Here is a 26,047-nt window from a genome sequence, read left to right on the forward strand (position 1 = left end):
TGAAATATACTAAATGATGGATAGATCTTCCTTCCCCCTGGCTCTTCGTCCTGTTTTAATACAATCACCCTATGAAGAATTCTGGAATCTTCAAAACAGGTACCTCTTCTTCAGCCTGAGAGGAAGCATTCCGTCAGCTATGGCATTTGAGTGGGTCTGTGTAATCTCATTTCCACAATGATCATTGCAGGACATTTCATATGTTAAAGATAAGCAGTAGGCTTCCTTTAGCCCCCAAATCCCCAAATCGCAGTAAACTCACTGCATAGTGATCATTCGGTTCATGACCTGTGCGCCGGCATAATCGTGTAATCCTTCCTCATTATCCACAGTTAGCCTCTAAGAGGCAGTTATATGCAGGAATATGATACCTGTTACTGGGAGGATGACAGAGATGCCCAGGATGAGGTTTCAACTCTACCTCCTAACTGAAAAGTCAGAGGAGACCTGCAAAAAATAGTTACCTGCAAAGGAAGTTCACTTTTTTTTGAAGTTTTAGAACTGAACATTTATTTCAGTATAACAGAGAAATAATTATCCCCTGGGAGGGGAGGGCATATATTTTCTTTAACACACAAGTGAATGTGTTTGTTAATCATTGGTATTTGACAGGAAGACGTGAGCATTCCTATTTGTGGGCATGTTTGGTTCAACTTTAGGCTTCTGGTAAAAGTCTGCTCTTGGTTTGCTCCCATGCGGCTGGCATAGCCCGAGAATTATTCCTCGTGCCCAGTTCTGGAGCTCAGATCAAGGTTTCTAACGTCTGGCTTTTATCCTGATCATGTTAAGTAACTTACACCACAAAGGGTGCCCAGACATGTGCCAAGGTGAGGTGAGGAACTGCAGAGTCGCTCTGCGAACACAGCAACCTAGCCCGGGAGGGAGTCCCAGCAGTTCTGGGGGAGGATTTCTTCCATGTGCCATCGCAGGCATTATTAGGGTCTTAGGGTGGAAAGAGCATGGGCTCTGGAGCCAGACAGGCTGCGGCGGGGATCTCGGCTTTGCCACTCACTAGCTGGAACTGTGGCTGCCTCTTTAGCCTCTCTGAGAAAGTTTACTTCTTTATTCAGCAAAAGTGTTGCACGCCCAGTGGGTGTCAGCCCTGGGCTGATGTACTGGTGAAGACAGACAGACACAGGCCAGCCCTGAGGTACCTGGAAGGGAGGTGAATGCCACCCCCTCTCCATCCAGCCTGCCTGGAGCATTACCCCTTCCAGCCTTTACATTGCTGTTGCTGGTTCCTATATCAGAAAAGTTCTTCCCTCAGCTCAGAGCAAGTGTGTCTCCCTCTTATTATTTCAGGTCTCAGTTTGGATCTTATCTCCTCAGACAATTCTTCTTCTTTTTTTTTTTTTTTGGCTGTGTTGGGTCTTTGTTGCTGCATACGGGCTTTCTCTAGTTGTGGCGAGTGGAGGCTACTCTTCATTGTGGTGCGCAGCCTTCTCATTGTGGTGGCTTCTCTTGTTACGGAACACAGGCTCTAGGGACACGGGCTTCAGTAGTTGTGGCGCATGGGCTCAGTAGTTGTAGCGTACGGGCTCTAGAGCTCAGGGTCAGTAGTTGTGATACACAGGCTTAGTTGCTCTGCAGCATGTGGGATCTTCCCCGACCAGGGCTCGAACCCGTGTCCCCTGCAATGGCAGGCGGATTTTTAAACACTGCGCCACCAGGGAAGTCCCAGAAAGTGCTCTTTCTTAGGTGTTCATTTTTCTATGCAAATTGTGATTTTTACAAACTTGGAAGCATGAAAAAATATAAATAGAATGAAGAGAGGTGATTTGCCATTGATTCTGGTCCTGTCTATCCATTGAGCCATAGGTGGAAGCATTAAAATGTATCTAATCAGGGGTTTTATATACGCTACCGCCAGCATACCCTGGAAAGGAAAAGGAATTGTGACTTTTTTTTTTTTTTTTTTGCGGTACACAGGCCTCTCACTGTTGTGGCCTCTCCCGTTGTGGAGCACAGGCTCTGGACACGCAGGCTCAGCGGCCATGGCTCATGGGCCCAGCTGCTCCGCAGCATGTGGGATCTTCCCGGACCAGGGCATGAACCCGTGTCCCCTGCATCAGCAGGTGGACTCTCAACCACTGTGCCATCAGGGAAGCCCAGAAATTGTGACTCTTATTCATCACTCTGACCCAGTCATTCACGATGCTTTTTGTATATAAGAACCAGGACTTGCAAGTAGCCACACCTGATAGAAATATTGGTTTCAAAGAGCTTAGTCTAATTCTAATGTTTTCAAAACCCACTTAAAAAAAATAAACTTGTGGGGCTTCCCTGGTGGCGCAATGTTTAAGAATCCACCCGCCAATGCAGGGGACATGGGTTTGATCCCTGGTCTGGGAAGATCCCACATGCCACAGAGCAACTAAGCCCGCGTGCCGCAACTACTGAGCCCGTGCATTGCAACTACTGAGCCTGTGCACCACGACTACTAAGCCCATGCACCACAACTACTGAAGCCCGTGCACCTAGATCCTGTGCTCTGCAACAAGAGAAGGCACTGCAACAAAGCGTAGCCCCCGCTCGCCGCAACTGGAGAAAGCCCGTGCGCAGCAACGAAGACCCAATGCAGCCAAAGATAAATAAATAAAATTTAAAACATTTTAAAAAGCAATCCATTTCAAAAAATAAAATAAAACAATAAACTTGTATGTGAATTTGTTTGAAAATGTACCAATTACCCAATTGACCAATGCTAAGTAATGTACATTATATCCTCTGTCAATTAAAAAGGATGTATTATTTTTCTTTCAAGTTTTTCGATTACCTACTTTCTATTCTTTTTCATAATATCCACCCAAAGAAAATCCAGCAGACTGTACAAATACTTAGTCTAGAACACTGACCACTCCCTCATGTCAATCATCTAAGAAAGATCCATTATTTTGTTTTTGGAAGGAAACTTGCTAGTAGTGATTGTTTGATTGTTGAGCTTTGACTATCCACCCCTCTTTTTTTTTTAATATTTTTACTTCATTTTTATTTTTGGCTGCATCGGGTCTTAGTTGTGTCACGCGGGCTCTTCGTTGCGGCGTGCGGGCTGCTCTCTAGTTGTGGCTCGCATGCTCAGTAGTTGCGGCGCGTGGGCTTAGTTGCCCTGCGGCATGTGGGATCTTAGTTCCCTGACCAGGGATCAAACCCACCTCCCCTGCGTTGGCAGGTGGATTCTTAACCACTGGACCACCAGGGAAGTCCCTGTCCCTCTTCTCTCATCGCCTTGCTTGCTGTCCTTTCCTCTTCTACTGAATGTACTACCTTAGTGCGTAGGAAAGTATCTTCCTCCTTCACGGGAAACATAAAGGGGACAGTTAGAAATTGCCTCAGACACCAGTCAGGACGAGATGGCTCTTCTCCCTGTCCACCCTCCCCAGGCTCTTCTGAGAAACTTATCATCAGTGAAAGTACAAATACATTATCACTCGAGAACGCCTTTCTAGTGATGTCACAAAATGAGGCTCTTGCAAGCTCTCCTTGTTAAAACTCACCAATAGAAGTTGGGTCTATGAAAATCAAACTTTATTTGCAGAATACCTCACCCAGTTGTTGACTAGTTTATTCACTGGGTTCACTTTGGGGATATTTTCTACCCATCTTCTCCCCTGCCCTGGGATGCTCATTGTCAACTCACCAGATCTATGGACAAAGTCCTAGAATAGTTAGACTCAATCCAGGCATCTAGCAGAAAAGGAGGTAATAACGTAAATCTGCACATACATGTGACCACCCGGCCAAGTGTTTTCATTTGGTGGTGAAAGCTGGAGCGTCTGCATCTGTTCTTTTTTCCATATCCCACCTGCTAGGATTGAGGTTTCTATAATCAAGACTACCCTGGAATAGACTCCAGTCATAGAACAATCTGAATTCCTTCTAAAGCAGTGGCTAGGCTTTGCCTTGTCAACTGCCACTGCATCATTGGCCACAAATACACGATCTTAAAAGAAACTAGCCCTGGGACACAGCACTGCTGGCACTCCAGGACAACCACTGTGGGTATGAAGGTGGCGCGGCCTTTCCAAAAGCCGTGTAGCCGTTGCTGCCAAAGTTACACATGGGCCGTACCCTCTGAGCCGGCAATTCCACATGTAGGTATATTCCCAAAACAAATGGCTACAAAAAGACCTGTACACAGGAGCTTTGTTTATAATAGCCCCCAAGTGGAAACAGCCCAGATGTCTACCAAGGGGAGCCTAGATATTCAAGTTTTAGTGTATTCATACAAGGGAATAGTGTGCAGCAAGTAAAAATGATGATTTACACAAAAACAAAAGAACACGTACTGCATGGTTCTGTTTATGCAAAGTTCAAGAACAGACGAAACTAATCTCTGCTGATAAGAGTCAGAATAGTGGTGTGAAGGGGTACGTACAGTGAGTGAGAAAGGACTCAAGGGAATCTTCCCAGGCAGTAAAAAAAGTACTATATATCTTGATCTGGAGGATGATTAGATTACATAAATATATTATAAACACTTACTACACTGTCCCCTTAGATTTGTGCATTTGACTGTTTGCAAACTAAAGAACAGCCCATGGATATTATACGTTAATTTCTCAAAAATACTACACTCACGAAGCTCTAAAATAATCTACCATCACGCACCAGACAGTCAAATATTAAAAATCCTGACAGTGTCGAGTGTTGGCAAGGGTATGAATGCCGGGAACTCTCGGATTTTCTGCAAACAGTTTGGCAGTGTCTAGTCGAATGGATTCAGTAGTCTCGCTGCTATGTATGTCCCCTGGAAAAACTCAGATAAAAGCGCACCATGAGGGACTTCCTGGTGGCACAGTGGTTAAGAATCCACCTGCCAATGCAGGGGACAGGGGTTCGATCCCTGGTCTGGGAAGATCCCACATGCCGCCGAGCAACTAAGCCCGTGCGCCACAGCTACCGAGCCTGCGCACCTAGGGCCTGTGCTCTGCAACAAGAGAAGCCACCGCAATGAGAAGCTCGCGCACTGCAACAAAGAGTAGCCCCCGCTCTCTGCAACTAGAGAAAGCCCGCATGCGGCAACAAAGACCAAATGCAGCCAAAAAATTAATTAATTTTTAAAATGCATTTTAATTAATTATTTTAAAAAATGCACCGTGAGCTGTGTATGAGAATGTCTGTGGCATTGTTTTTCTTAACTGCCCAAACCATGGTTTCTCCTAACTGCCTCTGATACCTATTGTTAGCAAGCTGGATAAATACAACAAAGTGTAGTCATACAACAGAACAGTTCACACCAGTGAAAACACGTGGAGTCTCGTGGCTCACACCAACATGGGCACATCTGAAAACTGTAAAGTGATGCAAGAGTCTGAAGAACGCACAAGGTGTTCTTGAACAAGTGTTCACAAAATGGGAAAACCTAACCTTGGTTCTTTAGGAGTGCACATGTAGGTGACAAAACTACAAGCAAAGCAACGTAATGATTATTTAAAGACAGAGGATGGTGGTTACTTCTTGGAGTGGGATGGGGAAGTGATAAGGGCCTGGCCCCGGGAAGGGTGGCGAGTCGCCCCCGTTCAGAGTGGTGGTTACTCCAGGGTTCACTTTAGGATTATTGGTTAAAAGTATGTTTATGTTTGCACACCTTTCTGCACGTGTGTTAAATTTCACAATCAAAGAAGACAATGATAAGTATTAGAAAGTCAGAGATTCAGGCATTGCTTTCTTCTGGGAGACATCGAGTACCAAGTGGCCTCACAGCAAACAAAGAGGGGAGTGACAGCATTTTATTTTTTCTTTACCAAACTTTTTATCATAAGTGCCCCTGACAGGTTGTTTGTTCTCTCTACAAATTGATTGTAGACCAGAGAAAGCACTGTGGCTACCTTGGGATCATATCATTAAGCGATGACTTTGGAAGCCAATACTTCCTTGTGGAATTTAGAGGAAAGAAATCAGAAACCAAAGGGATGGGGTGGCAGGTGACAGGTCTGAAATCAAAGGCTCCTCATTGTTACTGGGCTAGTTCATCCTGGCTCTGTACCAGGTCAGGGTATGATTAGCCTGACAGGCATCATTAAATCCTCCAGAAACCCTCTGATGTACAGCTCTCATCTCCCCCATTACATAGAAAGGCAAGTAAAGCAGGCAGGGCCTGGGTGACTTCAACCAAGGTCTTCGTGACTTGAGGCTGACTCTTGTTATTCCCAGGCCATCTGCTGCTCTGTTCTTGGCCAGGGTTACCATTTGCATCTTTTGGTTGACTGAGGCTCATCATACAGACTTGTTAAAGGGGCAAGTGAAGAAATACTAATACTAATACCATACTCTCATCATTCCAACACCATTTTGATTATCCCTGGAGTGAAGATCTCAGCATGAACTTTCTAAGACTAAATGGCTGAAGCTTCTGAAAAATATCTTGCATGGACTTTGGAAGAAGAAGACAAATCCTAGCACAAGGAACATTTGGAACAAAGTAAACTGTTAGGTGAAAATGGCCATCTGTGTTGTTGCAATCCAGCAGCAAGAAGATGGATCAGAGATGAGTTGATTTGATTTGAGGGATTCTTGCCTGTTTTGTGTAGGTGAAATTTAAGCCCCTTCGATCACAGTGTCCATCCATCATGCCTAATAAGTGCTAGTTCCGGTGTTGAGGGTAAGATGATCAGCTCGATTTCCTCTGCCTTCGGAAAAATTTTAATCTCATGAGGAATCTTTCCTTTTCTTTTTTTTTGGTCCTTGCCATACTTGGTGACGGTCAAAGAGACTATAATTTGCCTACAGAATCATGTCATGTGTTCACATGAATACAGCAATTGGAACTTTGAAATGAATTTATTTATTTATTTATAATGTTGATTTTTATTTTTGTCTACATTGGGTCTTTGTTGCTGCACGCGGGCTTTCTCTAGTTGCAGTGAGCGGGGGCTACTCTTCGTTGAGGTGCACAGGTTTCTCATTGCAGTGGCTTCTCTTCTTGCGGAGCACGGGCTCTAGGTGCACAGGCTTTAGTAGTTGCAGCTGCAGGCTTCTATAATTGTAGTACGTGGGCTCAGGAGCTGTGGCACACGGGCTCTAGGGTGCTTGGACTTCAGTAGTTCTGGCCCACGGGCTCGGTAGTTGTGGCTCACGGGCTCTAGAGCGCAGGCTCAGTAGTTGTGGCACACGGGCTTAGTTGCTCCGCGGCATGTGGGATCTTCCTGGACCGAGGATCAAACTCGTGTCCCCTGCATTGACAGGCAGATTCTTATCCACTGCACTACCAGGGAAGTCCCTGAAGTGAATTTTTATAAAAAATCTGCATTATGAAATACCTTTAGAGAAATGAAATTTTATTACTTTTCACTTGAAATTTGACTCTTAGGAACACTGCTGAACAGAGATTCTAGACCAGCACTTCAGAGTTTAGGCTGTCTTGGATTTGAATGCTGGCTTTGCAGCTTGGGAGCTGTGTGGTCCTGTACAAATTGTTGGCTCTCTCTGTCCCTGAGCCTTCCACCTGGGAAAATGACAGTTGTGAAAGTATCTGCCTCATTGGTATTAATGCTAAATGCTTTAGAACAGGGAAAGTACTGAGAAGGAAGGGTACCTGGAGTGTGTCCACTGTCCTGGAAATCAGAGATCAGGAAATACAATCTGTGGGCCAAATCTGGCCCACTGCCTGTTTTTGTAAATAAAGTTTTATTGGAACACAGCCATGCCCATTCATTTACTTACTGTCTGTGACTGCTTTTACACTGTAACGGCAGAGTAGTTGTGACAGAGAGACCCTCTGGCCTGCAAAACCTTAAATATTTACTTTCTGCTTCTTTACAGAAAAAGTTTGTCAACCCTGCCATGTCTAAACGGTAACTATTGTAGCTCTACTAATAGTCTTGCCTTCACAAAGTGGTTTGTTTATTTGGGGACAGTGTAAATACCCACTCAGGTCATTACCTAACATTTGATACACTTTACAGAGATGGGCTTCAGTGTTGATATGGCCCAGATTGCCACATCATCCAGATATATTTCAATGAAATTAAAGGGGGTTCTGTTTTAATGTTCACCTTCAAGAAAGAAATTCACATCTTCTCCCTTTTGAATGGGAAACGCAGTGCTATATTAGCTACAGGCCACTCACAGTTTTGAACATCTTAACACGTGACAAAATTTCCCCCTCTGAAATTTATGTTTCCAGCGTCTCATTACATGGAACGTTCCTGAAGTGTGCTATAAATATGCAGCACCCTGGTCTCGACTAATAGGCTCAAGTCTTGTGGATCCAGGGAGGGCAGATGCTTATCTGAAGCCCTTTGATCTCAAAATCTTCTAGAAACAGGCGTTCTTAAGCCATTTCCACAGTTTCCTGGATTTCGGTTTGTCAGAACACCACCATAGATGTGCGCTATTTCCATTTCTTTTCTTAGTCAAAGCCAGGAAATGGGATGCTGTGGGGCTCTATTTTATCACTAATAGCGTTGTGAACAATCATGTTGAGTCAGAAAAAGACTTGAAAAGTGATTCCTTTTAGGTTAATTTGAATTTGAGGCTAGTTCTCGGTTAGCCAGCCTCCTTTGTCAATATGTCATCATTTGAACAGGATTATGGGAACCCAAGGAAATGCCCTTTTCCTGGTTGTTTCACTGGGGTGTGAAGAGCAGAGAGTTTAAAAATATGTCTCCAGTTATATACTGTGAAAGTGCTCGCTAAAGTGCTTGGGGCTGCCTGGTGTGACCTTCTTACCCTGCTCTACGCGTGTCATCTTGGTATAGGAGAAGCAGGGTCGTATTGTGGCTGGAGAACCCAGGCTCTGGGTTTGAATACCAGTTCTGCTTTTGACTAGTTGTACAAGCTGCACAAATCACTTCACCTCTTTGTGGTTCTGTTTTCTTAACCATATAAAGTGGCGATAGTAATACCAACCTTATTGGTTTGTCTTGAGGAGTCAGTGACTTACTGTACCAACTTGTGGCTGGTACACGGTCAGCACCCAGTGTCAGCTGTTATCACTGCCATCCCCCCACCCTCACCCCCAACAAGTTGTTGTTGTTACTTGTTGATGTGACTCTGGTGGAGGCCATGAGGTGACAGGAGATGATGGTGGAGCTCTGAGTTCTGCCCCGTCACTACCCAGCTATTGAACTAGAATGTATGTTGCTTGACTTAGTTGGGTCGTATGAAAATAAAATGAAGTGATGAAGAAAATGGGCACAAAGATGATTTGGGATAGCCAGTCCCTTTGAGACCAGGGGATAGGGTGGTGGACCAGGGACCAGAAAGAGGGTGAAAGGAAGAAACAGAAACATCTGTTAACCCCAGGCTATGTGCCTAGCTCTGCGCAGATGTTCTATATAGAGAGTCTCATTTAATCTCAGCAGTAGCCCAGGGAGAGAAGAATGCTTAATCCATGGTACAGATGGGTAAACTGCGGTTCACAGAGATTGGCTCATTTGTCCCAGCTCGTGGCAGTGGAACAGTGATTTGAACCCAGTTGTAATGGACTCAGATGCATTCTGCTGGGCCAGTTTCCAATTCTAGCATTGACTGTCTTCCTAATTATTGTCAAAATCACTTAACTCTGGTTTCTGCCTGGGTTTCTCCTCTGTGAATTAGGTCATTGACTGAGCACCAAAAGGAAGCTAAACGAATGTACACACCATGTCAGTTATGGCCACCAGAGCCAAGTGGGGGAGAGAGGCAAGCAACGGAACTGTTCAGTGATAATACTGGGGTTTTGTCACTGAATAACTCTATAATTTTTTTTTTTTTTTTTTTTTTTTTTTGCGGTACGCGGGCCTCTCACTGTTGTGGCCTCTCCCGTTGCGGAGCACAGGCTCCAGACGCGCAGGCTCAGCGGCCACGGCTCACGGGCCCAGCCGCTCCGCGGCATGTGGGATCTTCCCGGACCAGGGCACGAACCCGTGTCCTCTGCATCGGCAGGCGGACTCTCAACCACCGCGTCACCAGGGAAGCCCATAACTCTATAAGTTAAACGTTATGTTCATTTCCTTAATTGTTGACAAGACTCTGTGCTCTTCGTGTAGTTTCTCTTTGGAAATGTTAATGTCAACATATGCTTTGTTCATACATCAACCCTTAAATCAAAATGCTACATTTGACCACCTGACCACCAATAAACTCAAGGAGGCTAGATGTCTTTGAACCTGGGTAGAGTGGCTATTTCATGGCCTTGGAGTGCCACCCTGGTTCCTTGAATACAGGAGTCTGATTAATCAGGTGAGCTCTCTTCTGCTCAGGCCGCCCTTGCTCAGACCCTGAAATAAGATGCCGTAGTTGGGGCTTCTCAGATCTTCTCTGGACTGTGCCCATGCAGAAGGCCATGGGGTGTGTATTAAATCCTCTGCACCCTGGTGGAGAGTGTTTCAGAAGCAGAAATAAGCTCCACACCTCTCTATGTCCTCATGTAGTTTGCTCCGTTCATGCTTGAATAGTATTGCTTGTTGCCATCCCTTCCAAATACCCTGCCCTTCACAGAGGAGCAGGTGTCAGCAAACTTTCTTAGTAAAGGGATTAATGGCAAGTATTTTAGCCTTTGCCAGCCATCCATTCTGTCCTACAACAACTCAACTGCACAGTAGTAGCCTGAAAGTGGCCACAGACCATGGTATGGCTTTGTTCCAGTAAAACTTTATTTACAGAAACAGGTACTAGGCTGAATGTGGCCTCGGGGCCCCAGTTTCCCCACTTCTGACTTAGAGCTACTTAGTGACTTAGTTTGATCAATTTTTTTCAGCCACGTATAAAGGAGCTACTGTCTCAGGCCCTGTCTTAGGTGCTGGGGATAGAGTAAGGAGCCACAGTCTTGATGTAGTGGGGCTTCCAGTCTGCTAAAAATAAAAAAAAAAACAACTATTACTAATCAATTACACAGCCTGTGAGGGAGACCCAGGTCTGTACAGCTATGACTGTTGGCGAGGTCACAGCCCTCATCATGACTTTGAAACCTACTTCACAGGGTTGTGAGGCCTCAATGAGAGAAAGGCCACAGCAGGGCCTGGCACCAAGTTCATGCACCGTAAATGTGAACTAGTAAAAAGACGTGAACTACAGAACATCCACTGTGTGGATGGAGTCTAGGGTTCAGGTCAGTGGAGGGTAAACTGAGGCCAGAGAGTCCAGTCATTATTACAGATGGGAGTTGGCTGCCACCTGGCCTTGTGAGCATCTTGCACTGTGATCATAAAACAGGCTCTGGACCCAGCTTCTAGTAGACGCAGAAAGCTGATGGGGACCTTTGATGTGAGTCCTGTTGAATTATATCAACATCCTATTTCATCAATTCTGTAACTCTCATGTCTTCATATTTTTATTGAGATGTAATTGACATATAACATTATGTTAGTTTCAGGTGCATAACATAATGATTTGATATATGTCTATATTGCAAAATGATCACCACAGTCAATCTCGTTCACATCCGTCACTACACATAGTTACAATTTTTTTCATTCATATTTTAACAACTCTAAAACTAGGACGCACCTTCCAGGTGATACTGTATCATTGCTTAATTAGCAACTTGTTGCCTTTACTAGTGGCATTTGAAATAATGGTGCATGTTACGATTGATGGTGACACGGATATGAAGAAATCTAGGATTTATTGTTTATTTAAAATACACCAACTGCTGTGTTTGTTTGTTCCTTCATTCTCTTTTCACAAAGATTGGGCATCTACTGTGTTCTGGGCGGTGTTTTTGTTGCTGGATATACAGAGTGAACAAAACAGGCAAAGGCTTTGCTCTTGTGGAATTATCCAGCTCTTGGAGGAGACAGACAGTAAATAAGTGAATGCATCTGGGAAGGAAATAAACCAGGTGTGATGTAGATGGTTAATAGCAGCGGGTACAGCCTTAGATGGGGCGCTCAGGGTTGGGTGTCAGGAGATGAACTGAGATCTGAAGAATGGAAAGGAATCACCCATATGGAGTGGGGGTGGGAGTAGGGCAGGCATTGTAGGCAGAGGGAACAGAAAGGTGAGAAGGAAGGTGATGGTCAACAAGGGAGAGGGCAGAGAGAAGACGGGTTACAGAGTTAGCAGATCATGGAGGGCCTCATGGCCGTGGTGACGAGTTTGGATTTTATTCTAAATGAAGTGAGAAACCACTGGATGATTTTGAGCTGGGCAGTGTCAGGGTTAGATTTATGTTTAAAAAGCTAAATGAGTTTTTCAGTCTTCAGAGAGATTTCCTCAGCTGATCATGTTTATGTCAGCTGCAGGTGAGGAACTGGGGGCCCAGGGGTACAGAACTGGGTAGTAGAAAGGGATACCCAGACTCCCTCCCCACCTCACTGTGTGGTCTTGGTTCAGTCACTTTCCCTCTGTGGACTTCATTTTCCTTATTTGTAAATGAAATAGAACTAGCGTCCTTTGAAACTCTTTTGGCTGACTTCCCCAGGATCCCCTTGTTGTAACTTCAGTGTGGTGCTTTTTCCTTAAAATCATCTGCCATGAAGTCTTACAGACAGCTACACCTTGAAAACGGTCCAGCCCCACTTCATTGCCCCGTCTTTGCCGTTTCATCCTCCTTATTGATGAGAGAGATGATGTGAATGACAGTCAACATCCAATCAGATAGAGCAAGTTTCATTTCTTATATTTAGGTCAGAAAATTAGTTCCTTGACTCCCTCTGCCACCATCTTAATTATAGTGTAATGCTCTCTTACTCCCTGGTGGCTTCTAGATGCCAAGCTCCTTAAGTCCCTGGATTCTGGCCTTCAGGCTCTTGCTTTCCATCCCGACCTCCCACTTCCTGATGCTGTTGGGCAGGCCCTTCTGTCACCAGCTTGTCAGACCCGTGGCCCCTCCCAGCCCATCGTGCCTAGTCCAGGCTTAACCCAGAGCTGCTGACTCTATGTCTAGTGTTTTGGCCTCTTCACAATTTTTAGCCAAATTCCAGATTATCCTTAACAAGCAGCTGATGTTTTCCTCCTAGAGCTGTCAAATTTGGGGCACTTGAACTTTTCTTCCACTTTCCCTTTTGCTCCACTTTGCTCCAGCCACACACCGGGCAGAATCCCTTTGCAGGGGCATTTCTCTGTGCCTGGAATGTTCTCCCCAGGTAGCCACCTGGCTTGCTTCCATCTTCAGGTTTTTCAATCAAATGCTTCCCTCTCAACGAGCCTGCCCTTTGACACCTTTTCAAAACAGTGGTCAGGGGAGACCTCATTGAGAAATTTGTCATTCAAATATGAGTAAGTTGTTAGCAGCTGAAAGGCATTTGGTCTGCAACCAGCCATGCATAGAGCAGTGAAAAAAAATGTTCCAGGCAGCGGTGAAGAGCCAGTGCAAAGGCCCTGGGGTAGTGTGATCATGGACCAGCCAAGAGGTCAGTATGGCTCAACCTAAGGGCCAGAAAGTAGCAGTGGATGAGGCTGTAGAACAGGGAGGAGCCCACTGACACAGTCCTCATAGAAACTGGCTTCTCAGGTGTGATCAGCATTATTTAAAATGCAGAATCTCAGTCCCCATCCCAAACCTACTGGCTCAGAATCTAGAGTTTAACAGGCTTCCCAGGTGATTTGAATACACATTGAATTTGAGCAGCACAGTCATGAATCTTCTCCCATTTAGCATGACCTAATCCCCAGTTTTTTTCCACTGTCACTCTCCCTACCTTCCCCAATATGAAGCAGAAGGCGATTTTAAGGAAAAATTAATAACTTTTCCTTATAAAAATTTTGGGAAACCCTGAAGAAACCAATCATTGGGCTAAACACTGAAACTTGGGCTTTCTGTTGTTAGTTCATTTTATATACTTCCCTAAAATTGGTTGATTCCTGGTTTTGGGGATAGGACTGGTGTTCTTCCCCTAGAGACTATCACATTCTGTCCATATAGTTTCCAATGAAATACTTTGTTCATTTGGGTGTGTGTGAATATTTTCAGTATAATTCCATATTTCTCGATTACTGTACAGTTTTCATCTCTGTTGATCATCATGTTTTTATAAAGGCTTTCTTTTTTCCTATATAACCAAAGCATTGAAAATATTAGGTTATTAACACACTGAAAAATGCAGTCAATCAGATGATTATCATCTAATGTTTTAATGATCACATTTTTAATCCAATTATGCATGTTTGAATCTTTCAAATTTTCTTTAATTAAAGATTGCCTCCTAGCACTGCTATCAGAAATAAGAAATTGAACAAAATCGAGCCGGATATAATTTAATGTTGAAAGGAAACTGCAAGGATAACTGGGCCGCTCTGGGTTTAATGGCTGACCATGACTTTAAAGCCCTCATACAGAATTTTCTAATTGATAAGAAAAATTTAATCATCTCCTGATATACTCTGTTTGCATTCAAATAAGGTATTTCTTTTTCTAAATAAACCTCCCCTAACTGATTATTCATATTGTCGTTCAGAATGCTTGAAAATGAAAGAGTTGGGTGAAATGTAGACTACTTAATATAGTGTGTATTTAATATAAAAGTCATACATTATTCATAATTTTTGCAATTTGAATAACTTTGAATTTCGCATCCCTGTTTCTCATCTTTTTCTTTGATGAACAATTAATTATTAAAATATAATATTGTCTGCATACAGCACTGGGATAGTTGAAAGTGGAATATGAGATTCATTCCTTTTCAGTTCTTTTAACTAGTAATGCACAGTACTTGCTTATTATGGTATAATGGAATGGATTGTAGGATAAGTAGAGTATCTCAAATATTCTTCTCAACTAGTTAACTGTCTGGGATAGGAATGTTTCGAATTCAAATTACTAATTAGAAGAAAAGTTGGAGGCAGAGTGCTCTGATCTGGATGGCTTTGGAGTCAACTGCCCTTTTTATAATAGGATTCATTTAACAAGTATTTATCTGTGCTTATTCTATGCTAGACACTCTCCTAAGCCCTTAACTACTGTTAATTCATGTAATACTCTCCTGATACGATAAACCTCCAGATGAGGTCATTATTATAATCCCATTTTACAGATGAGGAAACAGTGACAGAGAGGTTAAGTAACTTGTCTTAGGTCAGAGCTTTAAGTAGACCAGTTAGGATTCAACTCCAGGGACCCGGCTCTAGCAGTCCCTCCGCTTTATAACATGTACATTTATTAAGATTTTCTTAGTGGCAGAGTTTAAGTTTTTAGCTGAAAAGTACCTTCTTCCTTCCTCCCAGTGGCAGTACTCAGGAACACCCAGTCTTGGGTCCAGCCAGTTGAGTGCCTTGTGGCTTCTGTGAACTTTGTGGGCAGTGCCAGAAACACAGGGGTACCATTTCCAAAGTTACTTATAACAATTAAATATTATGAGCACCCCATTTGCCAGTGGAGCGCTCCTATGGGACTGAGCAGGACAGGGAATTTTTAGAAAGATCAGCAAAAATCAATGTTCAAGTTGAACTTAGAAAAGTCAAGGGAGAAAGAAAACAGCTCAGGAGTTCATTCTGTAACGTAGGTTCATAAAATAAATTACCATTAGTGATGGGGACCCCTGCACATGTGGCATGCCCCACCCCCAGTTGTTGCTGTGGCTCTCAAGATGACTTTCTAACACTTGCCCCCCACCCTCCTATACTTGGCTTGCAACCAGGAGGACACAATATGGCCCGATGGCCAAATCCATTCCACTGACTGTTTTTGTATGGCTCCTGAGCTAAGAATGGTTTTCACATGCGAACCCTAATTAAGCGAAATGTTCTTCCCTCCTTTCCCCTGCCCAAAAGAATTCCTTTCTTCTCATTAGTAGATGTATACTTTGAAAATTGGCCTCAGTTATTAGCGTTTTGAACATTGTTAATAAGGTTGTGGAAGTGTGTTTCTTATATAAGTACTTATGTAACAACTTCGATTTTGCCTCTTGGCCCTGCAGAACCTAAAATATTTCCTACCTGGCACTTTACAGAAAACATTTGCTAGTCCCTGGCTTAAAACACAAAATAAGCTGGCTGGCTCTCAGCCCGGTGCTTGCCTTGATAAGTGAGGGCTTATAATGGACCAGAGATCACAATGGACCAAGTGCTTGCCTTAATAAATCAGGGCTCACAGGCACTGTGCTAAAGCCCCCACATTTGTTAGCTTGATTAATTGTCACAGCATCCCTGGGGGGTAAATAATCTCGGTATTCCCGTTTTACAGGTAAGGGAAGTAGCTCAGAGAGGTTAAGATTTTCGTCCCTAAGGTCACACAGCTGTTGAATATCTGTTGATTCCGAAGGTCATGCTAGAGCTTTGACAAAGAAAACTCTAACCTGCAGTGCTCAGATTGATGGAGACTGTGTCAGACATGCTGTGCCTTTGAGGCATCAGTAGTGCAGTTAAAAAAAAAAAAAAACACATGCACGACCATTCAAGGAAGTGCATGGCTGTGTGAGATATACATGGCTAGGTCTTGGTAGCTTAGAGTAATAATAATACTAGTGGTAATAAAACAAGTAATAAGAATTAGAATGAGAATCATATCTATCATTTATGAGATGCTTACTCTGTTCCAGGCTCTTTCTGAACCCCTTTCTTATACTGATTTATTTAATCTTCGCAACAGCCTAGGAAGGTATAGTAACTAAGGTCATACAGCTCACAGGTGGAGGAGTTGGGATTTGAACCCAGCAGGTTGAGAATCTGCTCGTTTCACCAGTCCCTGTAAGGGATGGAGAAATGAGGTGTTGATGAGGTCTTCAGCGTTACGTGATATTTCCTGCTCCCAGGCTTACTGTTTCAGATCCTAAGTGGTGTCTTTGAAGAAAGAATCCCATCCCAGTCTCTGTTTTCTCCCTAAGTTTTTGACCTTGGGTCCATTACTTCTCTCTGGTCTCCCATTTCCCTAGCTGTAAAATTAAAGAATTGGACTAGGGCTTCCCTGGTGACGCAGTGGTTGAGAGTCCGCCTGCCGATTCAGGGGACACGGGTTCGTGCCCCGGTCCGGGAAGATCCCACATGCCGCAGAGCGGCTGGGCCCGTGAGCCATGGCCACTGAGCCTGCGCGTCCGGAGCCTGTGCTCCGCAACGGGAGAGGCCACAACAATGAGAGGCCTGCGTACCGCCAAAAAAAAAAAAAAAGAATTGGACTAAATTGGTGGTTTTCAAAGTGTCCCTGGGTTCCCAGCTCAGCTTCAGCCCCGATGGCTGCACTTCGGCTGTTTGAGTTGCCTGGCTCCTGTGTAAGATTTGGTTTGAAGAAAGGGTTCTTTGGTTCCCGAAGCCACTGACCTAGGGTGGTCTAAGGCCCTTTCAGGTCTCAGAATCCTGAGATCCAATGGCAGTGATGGTGGTGGAATCAGCAAGTAGTGAAGCCCCTCCCTTTTCTGTCCCCCTCACCAGCTCTACCCACCCCGCCACTGATCTGATTACACCTTCTAAGCAATTAAATCAGAACCTGCATCTGAAGCCCTTGGGTTGATCCAGGACAGAGAAACCCTTCTGCATTTGTAGCCGTGGTCACACCTGCAGTTTCCATCAGTCCTTGCTGAATTCAAGAGCCCATACAAGCACTTACGGGTCCTGTTCCAGCTGAAACGTGTTCCCTTTTGAAATCCACCCACTTCAGATTGGTGGGGCAGGTGTTTCTCATTCATCTTTTTCTATAAAGCCACAGCCTCTTCCTTGAGTGGGTGCTTTAGATGGGGGCTTTGGTGCCTCGGGCTTACAGGGGTTGTCCTGTCACTACCTGTCTGCATACAGCATGCTTAACTGCAACCCTAATATTGGGTCAGGCCCCGAGGGGAAGACTCTCAAGGTTTTCCGGTCCTTCAACCTGGAGCCCTTGATCCTAAAGCAGGTTAGTGTGCTGCGGGGTGACGCCGGGTTCACCTGCCGCGTGATGGAGAAATGAAGGTGGTGATTTTGTGGTTCACGATGCCAGGGCCTGTGCACCTTCTATTGCCTGGGGCCTCTTGTTGACTATTTGCACGGCCCAGGAAGTGCAGCAAGCAAAGGCCAAAACGGTTCCTCCTCTCGGCCAGGGACGCTTACAGAGATTTCCCCCATCCTTAGGCTACTGGTAACCAGGTTAAATTAAAGCCCAGATTTGCCAGCGGCAGAGGGGTGATTCTTTCCTTTCCAGCCTTTTGTCCCGTAGAAACTGCTTTTGTCATTCTGATTATAGAACCCTATGGTGCATGTATTAATTAATACTTAATTTTTCCCTTTAAAAAATAAACTGAAAACCTTTGTGAGACTCAGGTAAGGTTTCTGAGCCTTGTGAATAACTGCGGCCACTTTACTGTTCACTGGTGACCTTGGGCTTAGTGATTTACCCTCTCTGGGCCTTAAGTTCCGAAAATTGGAGCATTAAAAGTACTTACTCCATAGGGTTATAAAGTGAAAGGGTGTGGTGATGGCTTAAGAATCATGAAAGCCTGGATTCCAAACTCAACTACATGGTTGTACGTTCCAGCTCTGTAAATTGGGGATGGTAATATTTCATGGGACTATTTTAAGTATTAAATAAATCAATCTTTGTAAAGCTCTTAGAACAGTACCTGGCACATACAGAAAATGCTGTTTAAATGTTTGCAACAGATGAGTACTCAGAAGAGTGCCTGACATATAGTAAAAGCTAAATAAATATTAAGTTTTGTTCAACAAATCTCTACCAAAAGGAAATGGCCATTTTCATTATTCTTTTTTTTTCTTTCTTTTTTTTTTTTTTTTTTTTTTTGCGGTACGCGGACCTCTCACTGTTGTGGCCTCTGCCGTTGCGGAGCACAGGCTCCGGACACGCAGGCTCAGAGGCCGTGGCTCACGGGCCTAGCCGCTCCGCGGCATGTGGGATCCTCCCGGACCGGGGCACAAACCCGCGTCCCCTGCATCGGCAGGTGGACTCTCAACCACTGCGCCACCAGGGAAGCCCCATTATTCTGATATAGTTGATTTCTGCTGGGTTTTTGCCTTAACCCCCAGTTACATAGACCGTTTGCATCTAAGGATACACATTTGCCCAAATACGTATACTGCTTGTTCTGTATGAAGGAAAAGGAGGGAGGAGGCGTGAGGCTGGGAATAATATTCCTGGAAGTCACAGGAGTGTCCATGAAGTAACCTGGAGCCTTGAGGTCCCTGAGAAATGTCCAGGGGCACATGGAGGAGGCCATAGGGGAGCTAAGGCAAGCCATTAGCAGGACCGTAATAGCCTTATTACATCCCCAACAGGAATGAGGTGGGCATTCCAGACTTAAATGCAGGGCTAGACGTTTGAAGACCCAGGTAGAGACTAAAACCCTCTCTGATTTGTGAAAGAAGCTGTATGATCTTCTGGGTCTGACTGAAAGTGTTATAGTATAGTGCCTAAAGTCTGTTGCACTGCTGATTTGTGCCTCAGGACCTTTGCACATACTGTTCTCACAGCTTGAAATGCTCTTCTTTTCATCTTTTGCCCCCACAGTTCAATATTCACCTAGTTTACTTTAGCTTCTTTAGTCTGAGTCAGAATTGTGCAAGCTCTGGTGTCAAGGTGCATGGGTTCATATCCCAGCTTTGGTATGTAGGAACGAACCTCTTCTCTAACTTGTTTTCCTCGTAGAGTTAATTTGAGATATCATTGTTGGGTCCCAGCTTAAATGTCATTTCTTCTACTTAAGGGAAGACCACTCCACTTTTGTAAAAAGAAGCCTATTTTCAGGGCCATCATTTTACAAGTTCAGGGCCATGCCTTGATCTCAATAAGCCTTGGGTGAAACCATAATGAAACGTAACCAGCTTTGGAATTGCACTTTACCATTGGCTTACAGTTTTCTTTTCCTACTTAATCTCTCATGGGAGTCCCAAAGTTCGTTCGCCTGATTACTAGTTCATAAGGATTAGACGGAGAAGGGGGTCTATGATGAAACAAGATGGGGTATAACTGAATCACTTTGCTGTACACCTAAAACTAACAGAACATTGTAAATCAACTGTATTTCAATAAAAAAATGTTTAAAAATTAAAATCAACGTTAAAAAAGAGTACGGAATAGATATTAATATATAAAATCTCTCATTAATGATTTTCATTTTGATTACATGTTGAAATAATATTTAAAATATAATGGGGACTTCTCTGGTGGTCCAGTGGTTAAGACTTCATGCTTCCAATGCAGGGGGCGTGGGTTCGATCCCTGGTGGGGGAACTAAGATCCCACATGCCATGCGGCACCGCCAAAAAAAAAAAAAAAGAAGGATTAAATAAAACGTATTATGAAAACTGAAAAAATATATATTGGAAAGGGGCAAGTTAAACAAAACCAAGTCTCTTTCTTTTCTGCAGCATTTAGTGACTTGCCTCTGCCAGTGTTTCATCTATTTCCTGGGGGAAGAGGGAGGGCCTGAAGTGTTGCCCAGTGCTGTTTACCCTGGAACCCATTTTTCATGAAATGCAGTGCAGTAGGATGTCTCGGAGCACACACACCCTGGGAAATGCTGCTTTGTTTTCCATGGCTCTCCCACCACCAAATGCTTCCCGGGATGTAAAGAAACACAAGACTTGTGATGTGGCACCCGCATGCCAAGGGTTTTGACTGTGTGTCTGCAGCATAGAACGACTTACCACTGTGCTTTTCTTTTCCCTCTTCCCCCAAACAGAGAAGGAGACCTTTCTGGATCCTTTCGTCCTCCGGGACCTCCTGCCTGCATCCCTGAGCAGCTATTACCGGTACACAGGTTCTTTGACTACCCCACCGTGTAGCGAAATTGTGGAGTGGATAGTCTTCCGGACGCCTGTCCCCATCTCTTATCATCAGGTAGCTATTTGGCCCCCGAAGGGCTTCTGTTTTTACTTGTTTTGAGTTGACTTAACTATCTAACATCGCTAGACTATATCAGGGTAAGGATTTTTTTTTTTTTTTTTTTTGGCATCTTTTTTTTTTTTTTTTTTTTTTTTTTTTTTCTATAAAATTTTTTTTTTATATAAAAGTGTAAATTTTTTTTTTTTTTTTTTTTGGCATCCTTTGCTTCTCATTGATTCTTTTCATTTTTTCCAAGAAACATGTTTTTGCACCAAGAATTGTAAAATATAAAACTTGGTTGCTGAGCCACAAATTAACTAGCTGAGGAGAACTGCAGGCATGAAATCAGGTATCTTGTAAGTATTCGATCTTGAGGAGATAGTAGCTACCCTCTGTGATGACTGTATGCCAGGAACTCTTTTCAGCTCTTTATATGTGTTAACTCACTTAATCTTCATGAACTACAGTCCCATGAGGTAGGTGCTATTTGTACCCCCGTGTTACAGAGGAGAAACAGCAGAAGTGTAGTGACTTGCCCAAGGTCACACAACCATGACCCAGCCATGGTGTCTGATCCCAGAGATCATGCTTGGAGCTGCTAAACCTCCCCTAAGTCCAGAAGAGAGAAATTTGTATACCTGAAGAAACGAAAGGAAAAATACCATTGATTGAGCTCTTTCTGGGTGATAAGCATCTTACATCTCATTGACTTAGTTGCAAAACAACATCGCGAATTGGGTATGTTGCACAAAGACGGGACACATAAGAATATCGTGGCAGGGACAGATTGTGTAACATGCCCAAAGATTCATGGTCAGTGAAGGTTGAAGCCAGAAACCAAGCCCGGTTTTGTCTGATTCCAAACCCATGCTGCCGACCCCTACGTGGAGCTGCTTCTCTCCGAGTGTGGCCTGGCAGGTGTCATAGGGAGGTGGGTTTAGGCTGAGCACGTAACTGTGGGTAAGAATTTGGTGAAATGGGGATGAGGTCGGGGGCAATGTCAGAGGAAGAGGATCCACCAGGGGATGAAGGGCTTTGACATCACCTCACAAGGAATCATAGATGGAAGGGGAAATAGAGAGGATATGTCAGTCATCAAAAATGCAGCCTGCACGGAGGTAGAAGAAGAGTAGATTTCTCCTCCATAATTTCAGAAAACAGAGCCAAGAACAACGGGTAGGATTTGTAAGGAAGTGGATTTGAGCCATTGACCCGGACTGTCTAAAAAATGGAACATTCCTATCAGAGCCATCCGTGGAAATGCCTCCCCAGCATTGGACAGCTAGGGGGTAAGGCTGATGTAGAGGGAAAGTGGAAGTTTTGAAATTATGTGGTAAATGTCAGTAATATAACTGAAGAGGACACAGGCAACAAGATTATGAACCTGGCTGGCTTGGGGAATAGTCCAAAGAGTTTCCTAACAAGGGCAGAGAATATAGAAAAAGGAGTGGGGGAAATAGGATTGGATGATGTCCTGGCCAGGGCTGTTTGGGGTGTCAGAGACAGAAACACTTAAAGTAGCTTCAGTAGGGGGAATATTTGAAAGAAACCATAGTAGGGTCATCCTGAGATGAAGTCATCATGACCAGGACTGCAACTAGTAAGTGAGGCACAAACTTTACTTTCTGCCTCTTAGGCGCCGCTCTCACATCTTGGAGTTTCTACCACGGCTTTGCGATTCTGTACTCTTGCAAACTTCTGGTTCCTTCCCTCTCCCAGTTTGAGTGTGGTTTTCTTTGGAGGGGATTGGAGCCCAATATGGTTACTCTAGTACCAGTTAACCTTTCAGCTCAAGGGCCAGCTACCAACTGACGGTAGTCTGGGTCTGGAGTCAAGCGTTCAGGAAGATAGATCCGAATAGACATCAGCCAACAGCACACTGGCTGGCCTTGGGTCAGTTGTCCATTTTTTAATAAATCAGCGGAGGTGCTGGCCACGTCCTGACACATTGGTGTTGCCACTCTGGGGGCGGTAAGTGGAGCAGGTTGTCTAGAAGGAGCTCTGTGCAGGAGAGAGAGCCCACCAACAAAGGTAGGTAGTGTGGGACCAGGGGAAACTGATTCATTTGGCCTCCCTGCAGCTGGCAGACATTTTACCTTGAGCTTTGTTTCCTTTTAATTCCATTGGGATGAAAAAAGAAGGACTAGCAATATGGCTGCAGAACATGATCTGCTGGCCTTAAGGAGGTAAAGAAATATGAAACAAGTTTGCTTCCTAATGGTGAAGCCAGCCTTGTTTTATTAAAATAAAAGAAAATTGCAGCCCAAATATTTATATCCTCAAGGTTCGGGGAGGGGGCGGGGGCAGGACTTTGAAAAGGGATCCTTTTTGTCGATTAAGATGAATGCTTTTCTCCTCAAAGCTATAAAGGCTTGAGATAATGAGGTTAAAAAATTCAAGTTTGGCTTTTTTTTTTTTTTTTTTTTAGGAGGCCCTGTGAAGGGGAGGCATAGAGAGGTAATTGTTTAGTTGGGGCTGGGGGAGGGAAGAGAACCATTTAACACATACTGGGTTTTATTGCAGTTTAGTGGCCTAAACAAAAGGCAGATTTTTAGGCTTGGATATCTTGTCAAGTATTTGTCAGTTAGAGGCGTTTTGACATTTGGGAACTGGATATAGTCGAAAGTGCTTTGTTAACATCTTTTTATGCTTCTACTCTGCCACCCATACACTCAGAGGGAAATAATGGAAAGAGTTTTTCTCCACGACTTCCAAAGTATGACCTCTCTGTAGGTACTATTGTTTCAAGAAAATAGTGAAGAAATAAATTAACCATAGTGGCTCCCCAGTTTCTTTACTCTAAACCACCTTAGATAATGCTTTACTTGTATCAGGCACAGCTTCATGTATCCTTTTCTGTCTCCCAAAGGGACAGAAACAGCTCATTTTCATGTGGCCAAACCGGTTCCTTGCTGGTGAACTGAGTGGAGGTCACAGCTGTGTCAGTCCTCAGACAGGAAGGCATCAGCCACCCAAGTATTATCGGTTCAGACCTTCCCACCCCGACCCTGCCAACATGTTCTCTGAAGTTAGCACAGAATGTTCATTGCAGAAGGGAAAACGGCCAATTCAGAGAAGCCAAGCAGACACAATTCCATGTCTGCTTCTGTGAGAAAGAAAACATTCCTAGTCCTTCGTCCTTCTTTTTCTCCAAAGGTTCTTCTCTTCTCTTACACAGTGTGGGTACCTGTCAGCAGTGAAAAGGAGAGCAGGTTCACCCTAAAATGCAGTGCTGAGCGCGAACTGTTGACCAGTGTGATGTGGATTTCTTTAAAGTCTTCCTGCGTAAATATGAGCAGCTCCGTATTTTCCCTCTTTTGTGGGCCTCCTTGGGCATTCAAACCAGCCCCGCAGCTAGTGAGCGCTGACTCCGGCTTCTGTGATGATCGAGATCTGAATACGGTGTTGCTCATGGAATCACACCATGCCATTGGCTTGGGTGGTCAGCAGACAGCATGGCTTGTGTGGCTCCAATAAAACGTTGACCATAAATATCAGGCAAGAATCATGCCATGATTTTGTCACCCAAACAAAATGGCGGCACCCCCGGTCCTGCTGTAGGAGGTCAAAGGAGCACAAGTAGCACATTGAGCCGGTTGCCTGCCTTGCATTCATGATCAGTCAGGGATGATCTGTGTGTGTGTGTGTGTGTGTGTGTGTGTGTGTGTGTGGTGCATCTTCTTAAACCTGTCGTCTATTGATGGGCATTTGGTTTGCTTCCAAGTCTTGGTTATTGTAAATAGTGCTACTCTGAACACTGAGGTACGTGTATCTTTTCAAATTACAGTTTTTGTCTTTTCTAGATATATGCCCAGGACTGGGATTGCTGGATCATATAGTAGCTCTATTTTTAGCTTTTTAAGGAACCTCCATACTCTTTTTCATAGCGGCTGCACCGATTTACATTCCCACCAACAGTGTAGAAGGGTTGCTTTTTCTCCACACCCTCTCCAGCATTTGTTATTTGTAGACTTTTTGATGATAGCCATTCTGACCAGTGTGAGGTGATACCTCATTGTGGTTTTAATTTTCATTTCTCTAATAATTAGCGATGTTGGGCGTCTTTTCATGTGCCTGTTGGCTATCTGTATGTCTTCATTGGAGAAATGTCTGTTTAGGTCTCCTGCCCATTTTTTGATTGGGTTGCTTGTTTTTTTGATATTGAGTTGTATGAGCTGTTTGTATATTTTGGAAATTAACCTGTTGTCAGGTGCATCAATTGCAGACGTTTTCTACCATTCCGTAGGTTGTCTTTTTGTTTTGTTGATGGCTTCCTTTGCTGTGCAAAAACTTTTTAGTTTGATTTGGTTTCATTTATTTTTGCTTTTATTGCTTTTGCCTTGGGAAACTGATCTAAGAAAACATGCTACAATTTATGTCTGAAAATGCTTTGCCTGTTTTACCTTCCAGGAGTTTTATGGTGTCATGTCTTATATTTAGGTCTTTAAACCATTTTGAGTTTATTTTTGTGTATGGTGTGAGGGTGTGTTTTAACTTCATTGATTTACATGCAGCTGACCAGCTTTCCCAACACCACTTGCAAAAGAGACTGTCTTTTCCCCATTGTATATTTTTGCTGCCTTGGTTGTAGATTAATTGACCACAGGCGTGTGGGTTTATTTCTGGTCTCTCTGTTCTGTTCCATTGATCCATACATCTGTTTTTGTGCCAGTACCACACTGTTGTGATTACTGTAGCTTTGTAGTATTGATGAGGTCTGGGAGGGTTATGCCTCCAGCTTTGCTCTTTTTCCTCAGGATTGCTTTGGCAATTCATGTTCTTGTGTAGTTCCATGTAAATTTTAGGATTATTTGTTCTAGTTCTATGAAAAATGTCATGGATAATTTGATAGGGATCACATTAAATCTGTAGATTGCTTTGGGTAATATGGCCATTTTTCAACATTACTTCTTCCAATCGAAGAGCATGGGATATCTTTTCATTTCTTTGGATCATCTTCACTTTCCTTTCTCAGTGTCTTATAGTTCTCAGCATATAGGTCTTTCACCTCCTTGGTTAGGTTTATTCCTAGGTATTTTATGTTATTTTGATGCAGGCTTTTTTTTTTTTTTTTTTTACGGTATGTGGGCCTCTCGCTGTTGTGGCCTCTCCTGTTGCGGAGCACAGGTTCCGGACGCGCAGGCTCAATGGCCATGGCTCACGGGCCCAGCCGCTCCGTGGCATGTGGGATCTTCCCGGACCGGGGCACGAACCCGTGTCCCCTGCATCGGGAGGCAGACTCTCAACCACTGTGCCACCAGGGAAGCCCTTGATGCAGTTTTGAAAGAGATTCTTTTTTCTTTCTCTTTCTGGTATTTCATTGTTAGTGTAAAGAAATACCACAGATTTCTGTATATTAATCTTGTATCCTAGTACTTTGCTAAATTCATGTATTCTAATATATTTTGTGTGGGATCTTTAAGGTGCATGACTTTTTTTTAA

The 26,047-nt window shown here is 43.9% G+C and overlaps 1 protein-coding gene across 3 annotated transcripts in view; it reads left to right on the plus strand.

The window, feature by feature from the left end:
• The window catches only part of PTPRG (protein tyrosine phosphatase receptor type G), a 739,476-nt gene that overhangs the window by 559,099 nt on the left and 154,330 nt on the right, over positions 1–26,047 (plus strand). For all 3 annotated transcript variants that reach the window (XM_027121285.1, XM_027121284.1, XM_027121286.1), the window contains exon 7: positions 20,463–20,620. In XM_027121285.1, the coding sequence (XP_026977086.1) occupies positions 20,463–20,620 (158 nt within the window). The remainder of the gene's footprint in view (positions 1–20,462; positions 20,621–26,047) is intronic.

Source organism: Aethalodelphis obliquidens, unplaced genomic scaffold (genome assembly GCF_003676395.1).
Source record: "Aethalodelphis obliquidens isolate GAN/ISIS:26980383/991018 unplaced genomic scaffold, ASM367639v1 scaffold22, whole genome shotgun sequence".
Classification (NCBI taxonomy): domain Eukaryota; kingdom Metazoa; phylum Chordata; class Mammalia; order Artiodactyla; family Delphinidae; genus Aethalodelphis; species Aethalodelphis obliquidens.